We start from the raw sequence: 14,013 nt of genomic DNA, 5'->3' as shown, positions 1-14,013 counted from the left end.
ACATAGGGCCCTATCTCGCACCCAGCACAACTGACTTTGTGCAGCGACGCATGTCTCATTCCTATTTTGCACCCGCGCACAGTGGACTTTTCCCTCCACAGACGCACGTCGGTAAATTAGGGAATGAACTTGCGCTCCCGGGGGCGGTTCAGCGAAAAGAGGAGGCGTGTTCTAACGCAAACGTTCCCTGGTGCTATTTTGCAGTTTCAGAAAACAATTCCGCCACTGACCAGGAGAAACCGAGTCTAAAGTCAGTGGCGCGTTGCGCATGTTATTCAGATGCTATTTTAAGGGCGCATGCTTGGCCATAATCAATGTAGCGTGAGCACAACACACACACACTTTGATTCTCTCATCTACACACAGACGCATCAGTTCTCATTTTTGCACATCATACATTATTACAAGGAAAAATATTAACACCCGAGAGAAATCATTGTGTCCATTAAGATGTGAAAAAATAGGCATAAATCTAGCTTTCACATTTACCCAAATTATCATACGCCTGTTTAACCGAAGCTAATGTGGGTGTGTTTCTCCATCCCCAATGTCACTTCTCTGTGTTTTACGGCCCTGATGAGAACGTCGGTCTCCTCGGCTGTGAACCGCTCCTGGCGAGCGTCTGGCAAATCTGACGTTACAATAGCAATCCGCCATGGAACAAGCGCGCCTGCTCTTAAAGGGAATGTGTGATGATGCTCTGATTGGTTTATTTCACGTTACGCCCAAACCACACCTATGAATAATGAAGCTACTTCAGACCAACACATTTTAGATTTGTGTCGGGCGCAAGAGTAATTTGTCCTGCCAGTATAATAACAACAGCGCCAAGACCCGCCCACAAAGTTACTTGCGTTTCGCGCTTGATACTTGCGTTTCAGATCGTTAAAATAGGGCCCATAATCTCATACATAGATACATAAATTCTATCTGTGATAGGTGCTATATAAATAAAGTTTACTCACTTACTTAGTTGAATTTGATGATTTGACCAGTTTATACAATTCTTCCCCAATCATATTTTGATACTGTATTAGATGTTTGCATGGTTAATATTTTCATTCTAAAAGTATCAATCTTTTAAGTAAAGAAATTCATAGTCAGTGGGTCTCATTCACGAAGCATGCATATGCACAAATGTGTGCATGAAATGTCACGCATATATGAACGAAATCCGATTCACAAAAAATTCGTAATTTAATTTATTCTAAATTTACGAAAAAAATATAGGAACATCTGAAACCACACAAACGCAAAAAGCACTTACTCTGAACGGCCTTATAATCATGTTAAGAAATTCATTCTAACACGACCATAATTATATTGAAAGTATGGTGCAGTAATTGTATTATATAATCCATAAAATTAGGCTATATAATAAAATGATTAAATAATACAATTTAATTTAATCTTAAATATATTCCATCATATACAGTTAAAGAGTAAGCTAAGCTGCGTTATAGCTGAGTTCTCCGAGTTAAGGTCCTTGCACACTGAGTCTGAAATTTTCGTATGCGTTTTTTCGTATTCGTCATTCGGTGGCTCTGAAATGTCAAAAACCATTAAAAATTCTTGCTACGGATGCGAAAAATGCAGTTAATAGAAAAATAATCCACGCAGTTATTAGGGAACGAGGCCCATTACTCTCATAAATCCATGTTGTGCTGTTGCGATGTCTAAACCTATTCATGCTTTATTACTTGTTGATTTAGCCACTGTGTTAAATAGGGTTGTGCTCGTTTTCTTTTAAGAAGGTATAAAAGTAAACCGATCTTGCCATTTGCAAGACCTTTTAGTAATTGGAGTCACTAACCTTTCATGCAATGTGAAATACCTCTAGTTTTGTTTTCTTCCAGCTGTCCTCCATTTTCTTTTATTCATTTTTTGTTTTTGTTTGGATCTGGCCCAGAGCTAAAATGTGAATGTGAGTATACAGCAATATATTTTGATGTAAACTACGGCTGAATCCGAAATCGCCCCCCAAAACCCTCATTCACTATTCCCTACGTTAGTCCACTAATACTGTTCACTTGAAGGAGTGGATAAAAACGAGAGTGAATTCGGACAGCCGTTGAGCATACATCGGTTGTATACTCGTTATTGCGGTGCATTGTGGGATTGAATGAGTGCACTCAATAACATCCACTACGGATTCGGACACCACTACAAATGGCCGTTCCCTCAAATAATGCGCTATTTGAGGGTAAAGGGGGTGATTTCAGATTCAGCCTGTGTGTGTGCCTTTACGGATGCGATCATATATCAAGTTTGATTGCTATAAACATGTGGAAAACGTGCTATTAACAAAAAGAAAGGTCTTTATTTTATTGGCTTATAAGCTGAGAGATTGCGGTAGATAAGAAGCTGTTTAATCGATAATTCATCATATTGTGTCTAGTAACTAATGTGTGTAAGTCACACGAGTTTGAATTATTTTGTTTTGTAACTGAGTTCTCTGTGTATGTTCTTCCAACATCGCAGCCAATCTTAATTATTTAGCGGCACAGATCACTAATACAGACTGTTGGTGCGTTCAGGTCATCTCGTAAAGATCGTGTTTAGGAGTTGAACGCACATGAACGTCACCACAATGTCGTAAATACGAGCTGTGGGTGTCAGTGAGAAACATGGCGGAATACCACAATACTTAAAGGTATTTAGCTGTGATATTGTCAGGCTTTTCTATTTACAGCGAAGTAAGCTAATTGCCTGCACAGTAAATGATGGCATAATATAATGTAACGATAAATTTGCAGAGGCTTCATAAATTAATTAAAAACATTACTAACTTAACAAACGAAATATATATGAAATATATAAATATATAAAGCTCATATAGTCTGTATAATTTTATTTTTGCAAAGGTCCCTTTAGGGGCTCCGTATAGCCTACAGACTAGGTGAGTGAACTTATATTTATATTGTCTTGATGTCTGTGTCGTCTTCAACAAATATTCATGTATAGGGGAGAGCGGGGCACAAAGTAACGCTTTTTGACTTTCTCAGTTTGTGTAAATCTACTTATGGTTCAGAGTATTTATTTTTTCCCACATGTCTAGTACAATTATGTGGTTTTGTTTTATTAATACAGTATATACTTTTTTCTTGACATACCCCGAAAGAATGGAAGTGAAATGTGACAACATGCCCCATAGGTGGGGTTCATTGTAACATGACCATATGACAGCATACAATGTTATCTGATCTAATAAAAAAAATATACAAGACAAACAATGTAATAAAATACAATTATTAACTTTTGCATATAAAATAATGGAAATTTTTTATAATTAAATATAAACTCATTTTTGAGTTTTGGCTACGAACACATGAAAACACAGCTATACAACATAGTTCAAAACAAATAAATAATTAGGCCTAGTAATTTCTGAACATTGACTCTCAGTCTTTATTCACCTTTTTCTCATGTTTTCTCAATAGAATTAATAAAAGTATAGAATATAATAGCATAGTTCTACTAGAGGCTCATTGTAACGCAGTGTGACAACATGCCCCGCCTGCACAACTGGGGTTTAAAACCCGGCTAGTGTCTTCTATAATAATAATAATAATAATTCATTACATTTATATAGCGCTTTTCTCTGCACTCAAAGCGCTTTACATAGAAGGGGGGAATCTCCTCAACCACCACCAATGTGCAGCATCCACTTGGATGATGCGACGGCAGCCATATTGCGCCAGAACGCCCACCACACACCAGCTTACTGGTGGAGAGGAGACAGTGATGAGGCCAATCAGTATATGGGGATATTTAGGAGGCCATGATGGACAGAGGCCACTGGGCAAATTTGGCCAGGATGCCGGGGTTACACCCCTACTCTTTCGAAAGACATCCTGGGATTTTTAATGACCACAGAGAGTCAGGACCTCGGTTTAACGTCTCATCCGAAGGACGGTGCTCTTTGACAGTATAGTGTCCCCATCACTATACTGGGGCGTTAGGACCCACACAGACCACAGGGTGAGCGCCCTCTACTGGCCTCACTAACACCTCTACCAGCAGCAACCTGGTTTTCTCAGGAGGTCTCCCATCCAGGTACTAACCAGGCTCAGCCCTGCTTAGCTTCAGTGGGCAACCAGTCTTGGGCTACAGGGTGACATGGCTGCTGGCATCTTCTGCTAGTTAGCGAAGCATTAAAGAACTATCTCAATTGTTAAATAACATATTGGAGATTAAAATAATATCAGATTTGTCTAATTTTAAATGAACACAAAAAATAGAGATGCAAAATTAACTAAAGTAAGAAATGTAGGCTACTTTTGCTATGGTTTAATAAATGTCTATGGATATCTTCGAAAACATTTTTTATTTTGCCGCAATTTTTTCTCTTTATAGTGTTGATATGGCATCTAGTAAATACACCAAGTTTCGTCATGCTAGCATGTGTGGAAGTATTTAAAACAAGTGTGACAACTAGACCCGTGTTACGTTGTGCCGGGCGCTCCCCTATAACTGACCAAAAAAAGGCAATTTTAAAGTAGTTAAAATACGACCGCTAAAATTTTGTGTGCTGTGTAAAAATGGATCATTTAAAAACTGCCAACTACTGTGCTGCAGAGTTCCGTTTTAATTTATAATAGTTTAAACACAGTAACGTTACCTTCATGTCGTCGCCGATGGCCTCGCGGTCCGCTCGAGTTCGAGTCCAGCTCGTGGATCTTTCCCGATCCCGTCTCCCGTCTCTCCCACCTCGCTTCCTGTCCTGTCCACGCTATACTGTCCTGTAACAATAAAAAAAAAAAGGCAAAAAAACAACAGGTACCTTCATTTGAGTTTATTTTTCCCGCTCAGGAGAGAGAAGAGGCCAGTTTACTGTTTCCATGGCCACCACGTACTCCAGCAACGTCTCAGGCCTGCAACGTGTGTGTGTGTGTGTGTGTGTGTGTGTGTGTGCCAACTGGATACTCTTTATTTATCTCATTTAAAGTGTATTTGTGACAGAGACAAATGCAGTAATTAAAAAGAAAAAGAAAAAACAGAGATGTGACTGTGAATTAATCAAATTCTTATCATTTGTTTATTTTAGATAATTTTACTCTTTTATTTTAATTAAATCCTTTACATTTTGTTACTTTCAAAGAGTTTTATTTTTTCAAAAGAGTTAATACATGACAGTTTAATCATATATGTGAGTGTAGATTTTATTATAAGTAATTTTCTACAGGAGAATTAATTAATTTAGTGACACCAGATGGGCCTGACTTCAACATCTTTAGGCATATAGTTCATGAATCTGGTGAACTGTCCTACTTGATCACAAGAGAGAGACAGGTAGAGGGCGCTACAGTTGCAACATTGAGTTTTCTTGTACAGCCTTGCATTCATATCCAATTGGTAATCCCCTTTCAAATAGATTTTTCTTAATATGACAGTTATGCTTCTACATAAATGTCTAGCTTGTAGCTGGAAACGTAAGCTCACGACTGAAATGATGTCACTTCTTGGTTTGTCACTTTAAATGATCTCTTGCTATAATGCATTTTACAGGTTGTTTAACAGTGATTTAATGTGTAATGCATGTATAAGTGCACTTCAATAAGTCTAGTCTTGATGACTTTATCCTCACTAACTCTAATCTATGAGTTCAGGAGAATAAATAATGCAGTCCAGCTGAGATCACCACAGTAAAACACGGTAAATACTGTTAATATCTGATGTGCCGAGGGTTACACCTCCTCAGTCGAGCTCATCATCTTCTTCATCATCTTCATCATTCCTGGCTGTCCATCATCAAATCATCATATTAGAATGATTTCTGAAGGATCATGTGACACTGAAGACTGGAGTAAAATTACACTTTTACACTTTACTGTATATTCACATAGAAAACAGATGATTTACACTGGAATAATATTTAACAGTTTTTTCTGTATTTTTGATCAAATAAATTCAGGTTTGGTGAGCAGAAGAGAGTCTTTCATGAACATTAAAACATCTAACTGACCCAAAACTTTAATATAGTTTTTATTTAATTTGATTTTATCATGTTGGTTTACTTATTTCTGTGTAATCACCTTGAGATTTCTTTAAAAGTGCAAAATAAAATAGAGTTTATTATATTCCCTGTAAGAAAGTGCTGACACTACATGTATTATTAGCAGTCTAGTTAACTAAATCTAACTTGTTTTTGTTCATTAAAATAAAGCATAAAAATTACATAAAAACTTAGAAAAATTTGAAATGTTGACTTGGCAAATAACTGAAATAAATAAGTGTAATTAATCAAATAAAAAAATAAAGGTATATTTAAATATTTAAATAATAAGAATTATTAGTATTATGACAAAAACATAAAATTACTCAACCTGAAAATATAAAAATAAAAGCTAATTCATAATATTAATAAATACTTTAATATAAATAATACAATGTATTTTATTTGAAGTTATAATTTTAGTACAAATATTTTGGACGTAAATACAAAATTGTCAATACAATATATCATGTTGCATATTTTTAGGCTGTTTATGGTTATTATTCTGCATACAATGAACACGTTTCATGTTTTATTTTGAAAAGAGTAATAACATTATAAATGTGTCCTACAAAATATAATACTGCAAGTTTTTTTTTTCACATAAAAATAATTGTGATTCCCCTGAGAAACATCACAGGACTGAAGAAATGTTGTATTTCACAGGAACGATTCGAACAGAGGAAACATACATAAGTGCACTTAAAGGGTTTGCTCTAGTTTCACTAACGTAATTCTGTGAGATTACAGGAGAATAATCAGCTGTTGGCTCTTAAAGTTCAGTCCGACACAGTTAATCCTGTTAATATCTGATGTGTCGAGGGTTTAAACCTCTTCACTCAACAGTCGAGTCCAGACGCCGCTCACAGAACCAGAGCCAGCGCTACCGTCATCATCTTCATCATCATCTTCATCATCATCATCATCTTCATCATGATCTCGGGCTGGTCTGGGTCAGGTGACCTTCTGCTCAGAGTTGATCTCGCTGTAGATCTTGTTGATGATATGAGACAGATCTAAAGTCTGGGTCAACATCTTCAAGAGCTCCTCGTCCGCCTGGATTCCCTCCATGAACTCATCCAGAGACAGAACCCCTAAACACACACAGTTACAGATTTATACTGTAGCATTAGCATTAATTCAGAAAGACAGATGCATTGCAAAAACTCCAGTGATAAATGAACTCTTCTGGGAGATTATCTGAGACCACACTCAAGAGCAGGGGTTCTCAATCCTGGTCCTCGAGGGCCACTTTCCTGCAGAGTTTAGCTCCAACCTTGATCAAACTCACCTGCCTTTAGCTCTCTAGTAAACCTGAAAAGCTTAATTAGCTGGTTCAGGTGTGTTTGATTAGGGTTGGAGCTAAACTCTGCAGGAAAGTGGCCCTCGAGGACCAGGATTGAGAACCGCTGCTCAAGAGTGTTAAAAGTGTTTCAAATAAGAGTGTTAAAGGAACACTGAAGCAGTGTTAAAGTTAATGAGATAATTAAGTGATTAATTGAGTGATGATTGAGCGTTACTGAAGACACCTGATGTTAACAAGCTGAATCACCAAAGGAGAAAAGTCACCATTATGATGATCAGTGTTTGCTTTAGTTGGGCTCTTGATCCTTAAATTATTAACATTAGATTTTGTTTGGCTGCTGTAACTGAGTTGTAATAGCAAGATGAACAAAGAGAAAAGACGATGAGGTGGTGTTGGTTATGTTTTCACATAATAATCATTTGATCTGAATCACTGAACTCATTTAGAGCCTAATCTCTGAGTTAGGGTTACCCTATTGATTACAGCAGCACTGTGACTCTACAGCATAAGATGGATGGATGGATGGATGGATGGGTGGATGGGTGGATGGATGGATGGATGGGTGGATGGGTGGATGGATGGATGGGTGGATGGATGGATGGATGGATGGATGGATGGATGGATAGATAGATAGATTACCATCTCCATTCAGATCAATCTTGTCGAACACCATGTCAGTGAACTCTTCTGCTGAAACCTCCTGCTCTATTCCACTAATGGCTCGAATGGCCTGAAGCAGAAAAACAACAGCGGATGAAAGTGAGTTCAGTGAGTCCTGAGGATCCTCTTACACAGACTCAGAGTCCTCATAAGATGATGTTCAGCACAGATGGAGGGTGTTACTGGTTTAATCTGGTTCCTCCAGCAGGAGCGCTGAAGAGAATCACGTCCTCAAACCTTGAAGATCAGCAGCAGCTCGTCGCGCTCGATGCATCCGCTGCCGTCCATGTCGTAGAGTTTGAAGTACCAGCGTAACTTCTGCTGAACGCCTCCCTTCAGGACCAGACTCAGAGCAGCCACGTACTCCATGAAGTCTATACAGCCGTCCTGACCACACACACACACACACACACATCAAACTATTATACTGGACCACATATGGATCTGTTTAAACACAAATGTTTTGGGATGTTTTTGATGATGTTGGACGAGAAGCTCTCAGTCTCGCTCTAGTTCATCCCAAAGCTGTTCTATGGGGTTGAGGTCAGGACTCTGTGCAGGCCAGTCCAGTTCCTCCACACCAGACTCCTCATCCATGTGTTTATGGACCTGCTTTGTCAAGTCAAGTCATTTATATAGCGCTTTTAACAATGTAGATTGTTCCAAAGCAGCTTTACATTGATAATAGGAAATTCAAGTAAAGTGTTTTGGCTTTACAGCAGCTCTAGAATAAAGTTATTGTCCAGCTAAAGTTAGTTTGATTGATTCACTTCCGTCGCAACAATCATTAGTTATTAACTTAGGGGCCGCTAACACGACACAGTTTTAACGCAAACTTCAAAAACGCGAACCTGTGAGAACGCCGATGGCGTGCACATGCGTATTACGAGTTCAGTCTATAGGTATGTGCGTTTGAAGATATGTGCGCAGGCGTGTAGTCCTTCCCTACAAACCAACTACTTGTCTGGCCTTAAAATTAATAATACAGAATTTTTTGCGCTTCCACGTAGCCACGCGAATCGGAATTATCCCACCAATGCTTTATCTGTAGAGTGGTAAAGGGATCCTCCATAGGGAGAGACTAGTTGACATTTCAGGACTGCGCTGTCAATGCGTCCAGGCATAGGTCCTTCATTAGATCTGGATCCGGTCTGGATCCGGTCTGGATCCGGCGGACTGCGGTAAACCTCGGGATAAACAGAGAGACTAAAATTAGCGTAGATGCCATTCTTCTTATGATGTAACGAGTACATCAGGATTTATGGGAAGTGTTCCCGGTTCCGGCTGACCTGATCTATGCAGCCTAACATTGAATTATAGAAGTCTATAATGTGTTATTGCCTTGCAATATTTAAAAAATGTATACGATGTTTAATAGGGAGCCAATGCAGTGATGCCATAAATTATGGTCACTGTTTTAAAAATAACTAATGGTAGGTATAAATTGTACTTTTAAGTAGTCTGATGTTGTTTGTTTATGTATCTTGAGGATCTTGTTTAAATGTTCCTTGTTGTTGTGCGTATGCTTGGTGATCGTATTTGTAACTATGCACTGTTAATATGCTGCCATTTTGGCCAGGTCTCTCTTGAAAAAAAGGTTTTAAATCTCAATGAGATCATCTGGTTAAATAAAGGTTAAATAAAAATTGTAAAAAGTGTTGACAGAACTGGGCTAATATGGTCATACTTCCTGGTTCTGGTAAGAACTCGAGCTGCTGTGTTTTGGACCAGCTGTAGTTTGTTTATTAAGCGTACAGGGCAACCACCCAGTAGAGCATTACAATAATCTAGCCTTGAGGTCATGAACGCATGAACTAATTGTTCCGCATTTGTCAATGAGATCATATGACGTAATTTAGATATATTTTTAAGATGGAAAAATGCGGTTTTACAGATACTAGACACGTGACTTTCAAATGAAAGATTGGTATCAAAGAGCACACCCAGGTTCCTAACCGACGACGAAGACTTGACAGAGCAGCCATCAAGTGTTAGACAGTATTCTAGGTTATTACATGAGGAAGTTTTTTGTCCAATAATTAGAATCTATGTTTTTACAGAGTTTAGTAGTAGGAAATTACTAGTCATCCAGTTTTTTAATCCAGTTTTTTAATCCGCTGGTAATCCAGAGTTCTCGTGAGACACAAGTTGAATTTGCTCAGTGAGTTACTCTGGTGTCGAGTAATGATGCTCATTAAATATGCCCCTCGATCTGAGCTGCACCAATCACATCGGGTTATCTGATATAGGCGGAGCTAAACAGATGACGACAGCGCTGCGACGTTGAAGTCATTAGTAAACATTGCAAGATGGCTCTGGATGAACACCAGTTGTTTGAAATGGCTTTGGCCGCAACAGTGAACGAGTTAAGGCCCGTACACACCGGGACGAATATCGGCGCGCGTTATTCGCCAGCGTTTTTCAACGCGTTTTTTGTGTTCACACCCAAGCGATTTTCGCTGACGATGAGCCGAGTGAACATGCAAATTCATTCCCTGACATTAGATGGCGCTTAATGTAAAACAGAAATACAATACCACTCCATAACAGTATATACTCTGCAATACCACTCCATAACAGTATATACTCTGCAATACCACTCCATAACAGTTCTCTTTTAACAAGATTTTTGTAGTCGCTGTCGCGTTTGTCATATAGTTCTTTATTCCGACACCAACAGCTCTACATTCATCTTGCCTTGCATCTTCCTCGTCATTTCTTCCCGGCAGTGTCTGTCTATGGGCAGTGTAGACGCTACTTGGCGTATATCTTCTTCGCTGTTACGTATGTGTGCTCGGCAAGACCGTTTTGTGTTTGAGCGCCCCCAAGATGTGTTTTACTGTAACTTCAGAAGCTCCAGACACGTGAGCAAAACCGCCAATCTCATTGGTCGGATAGTTTTTGACGCGGCGCGTCAAACCAAAAAAACGAACCCGAGGCGTTTAATAAAAATTACGCTTTTACACGTGGCGTTTTTCGCGTCGGTGTGCACCCTTTGTTTAGTCACGAGGCGTTAAACGTCGTACGGGCCTTTAGACTTGGCTTTTTATCTAAAACACCATAACCCCCCCTCCACACCATAACCCCCCCTCCACACCATAACCCCCCCTCCACACCATAACCCCCCTCCACACCATAACCCCCCCTCCACACCATAACCCCCCCCTCCACACCATAACCCTCCCTCCACCAAACAACCCCACACCATAACCTCCCTCCACACCATAACCCCCCTCCACACCATAACCCCCCTCCACACCATAACCCCCCCTCCACACCATAACCCCCCCCTCCACACCATAACCCTCCCTCCACCAAACAACCCCACACCATAACCTCCCTCCACACCATAACCCCCCTCCACCAAACAACCCCACACCATAACCCCCCTTCACACCATAACCCCCCCCTCCACACCATAACCCCCCCCTCCACACCATAACCCCCCCTCCACCAAACAACCCCACACCATAACCCCCCCTCCACACCATAACCCCCCCTCCACACCATAACCCCCCCTCCACACCATAACCCCCCCCTCCAAACCATAACCCCCCCTCCACCAAACAACCCCACACCATAACCCCCCTCCACACCATAACCCCCCCTCCACACCATAACCCCCCCTCCACCAAACAACCCCACACCATAACCTCCCTCCACACCATAACCCCCCTCCACCAGACAACCCCACACCATAACCCCCCTTCACACCATAACCCCCCCTCCACCAAACAACCCCACACCATAACCTCCCTCCAAACCATAACCCCCTCCACCAAACAACCCCACACCATAACCCCCCTCCACACCATAACTCCCCTTCCACCAAACAGGATGGATTCTGATTGGCTGTCAATGTTTTGTTCTCGTTCGATGTTATCGTTCATCAGTGTCGTCGTCGTTATATCCATAGTGTGGACTTTCCTTTTCTCATGGAAATAGAACGATTATTAAAACATAAAATCTGTTGATGTCCCGCCTCTTCTCGAACTAAACCCCGCCCCTTCTCAAACTAAACTCTGCCCCTTCACGGACTAAACCCCGCCCCTTCTCAAACTAAACCCCGCCCCCTTAAGCAATTATTCTGACTTGCTAGTAATGTTTATTAATATACCAATGTATGATTTGTTTTATTTATATTAATTTATAAATTATAATTCTATCATTTTTATTAATGTTCATACAGTGCATTTAAAATTTGATAGAATTAAATATACTAGTGCAAAATGCCCATGCAATATCAGTTTTTGTGTGTGTTTTTAGTAATTGTTGGTTTGGTGTGTTTGAGTGCTCATTGTTATAATTACACAGCAAAAGTTCAGTGACATTTTTATTTGTGCATGGTAGAAAGCAAATACAGATACTGACATAATGACATACAATAAATGTGGAAAATTGAACTACACGATTCAGGGAGCAGGATACACAGTGAACTCCGAGAAACTCAGTGTCAGTGTGAGAGGGGGAGTGGCCAGCGAGAGGGGGAGTGGCCAGCGGCTAGAGCGGCAAAAGCCAGTGTGTGCTTCTTTTACCGATATATATTCAATGATATTTTTATTTTTTGCATTTCTAATCCAAACAATGTCAAACTTGGCACTGCACTTACTCGTGCCCGTAGCAAGACACCTGTCAAGTTTGAAATCTGTCGGACGGTTCGAGAGATATGCGAATAACAGACACACACACAAATAAAGCCTGGTTCTGAGGACACGAACCCCTCAGTTAACCAGATTAGCGGCTCTGATGGGATTCAGTGAGGATCTCTGACCTGTGCAGTGCTGCTGTTTAGCTGACTTTACCGTATTAACGTATATCTCATTACCCACAATCCTCAGCTGAAGGGACGTGAGGAAACGCACCTCATTTAACCCTCGCTATATCAGCACTTATGCTGACTTTACACTTACAATTACCTGAAACTCCTGTCATAAATATTAAATAATTCATTACTTTCCTGAAAACAAAACTACATAACTTACAATGAAATATCAATAACGTTTTAAATATCTGAATAACCAAATATTATTATTATTATTCGTTATTGGGTCGTTCCTGGTATTCGGTGTCTTTTTGCCATCATAAAATCATGTAGAAAATCTATTTTGTGTGGTCAAGCTCAGATAAATAAATTTCACCATTTATTAAGCAAAATAAATGAAATGGAGGATCACAAATGTCCACCGTTATAGAGACAAATGAACAACCGTTTATGGTTGTAGTTTATTGGCTCTGTGTACCTTTAAAAGCATATCAGTTAATAAAATATCAGAAAATATTAATATTGTGCAAGAATTCGACCTACTTTCTCACAAACACATAGGCCTAATTTAACTTTTTTCGTTTTCAGATACAAATGCCTAAAAGGTGCCCAATACTTTAGTTTGAACTGGATTTAGATGGGAAACAATAATTGCAAAATAACTTTAAATACAAACATGAATTACTTTCACAAACATTTATAACAGGGTGGATATTCTGAGCTAAAATTACAATTGCTAAAAAAAATAAATGCGTTTCTTACATCGTTCATGTCGAAGGTCTTGAACATGGTCGTGACGTACTGGTTTGAGGACTCCGACAGATTCTTCAGCCCGAAGAACTTCTTGAACTCGTAGAACGTGAGCTGACCGGACGGACACTCGGTCATGAACTTCCGGTACCACTGGTGCGACTCGCACGCGCTCAGCTCCTCCAGAGACGAACCGGGCGCGTTCCCCATGATGCCGCTGTACCGGAGGAGGACCGGGAGAGATCAGGCGTTCGGTCCTGGGTTCCCCTCACACACTCACACACTGACTGAGTGACGAGCTCAGCGCGTGGGATAGGGTTAGTGAGTCTCGACCAATCCCCGCGCGAGGGGCCCGGGATCACCGAACTGGCTGTTGTTTTCAGAGAATTAGCGCGAATTAACGGTCAGCTGCACACAGCTGAATCTATCTATCCATTTAACTATATATATCCATCCGTCCAACCATCCGTTCCTATATATATATCTGTCCTATCCACCCAACCGTTCTATCTATCTATCAATGAATCAATCCATCTTATC

The 14,013-nt window shown here is 40.1% G+C and overlaps 1 protein-coding gene across 1 annotated transcript; it reads right to left on the bottom strand.

The window, feature by feature from the left end:
* Nucleotides 1-6,430: 6,430 nt before the first annotated feature.
* guca1ab.2 (guanylate cyclase activator 1Ab.2) lies at nt 6,431-13,750 on the bottom strand. The gene is made up of 4 exons (XM_082139552.1): nt 13,486-13,750; nt 8,199-8,348; nt 7,941-8,031; nt 6,431-7,089 (listed from the first exon to the last, which is right to left on the bottom strand). Exons 1-4 carry the CDS (start codon nt 13,681-13,683, stop codon nt 6,950-6,952), a joined length of 579 nt encoding a protein of 192 aa, XP_081995678.1. The 5' UTR covers nt 13,684-13,750; the 3' UTR covers nt 6,431-6,949.
* Between the last annotated feature and the right edge of the window lie 263 nt (nt 13,751-14,013).

The sequence above is a fragment of the Leuciscus leuciscus genome (assembly GCF_965113295.1).
Source record: "Leuciscus leuciscus genome assembly, chromosome: 15".
NCBI classification, from domain to species: Eukaryota; Metazoa; Chordata; class Actinopteri; order Cypriniformes; family Leuciscidae; genus Leuciscus; species Leuciscus leuciscus.
Note: the sequence above shows the minus strand (reverse complement) of the source record. Positions and strands in the feature narration are given on the sequence as shown.

Excerpts from the sequence above, each read along its gene's own strand:
- guca1ab.2 (XM_082139552.1), bottom strand. The coding sequence starts at position 13,683 with ATGGGGAACGCGCCCGGTTCGTCTCTGGAGGAGCTGAGCGCGTGCGAG. Across the intron at positions 8,349-13,485 it reads AGACCTTCGACATGAACGAT|GACGGCTGTATAGACTTCAT; the intron begins GTAAGAAACGCA and ends GTGTGTGGTCAG. Across the intron at positions 7,090-7,940 it reads GATTGATCTGAATGGAGATG|GGGTTCTGTCTCTGGATGAG; the intron begins GTAATCTATCTA and ends GTGTGTGTTTAG.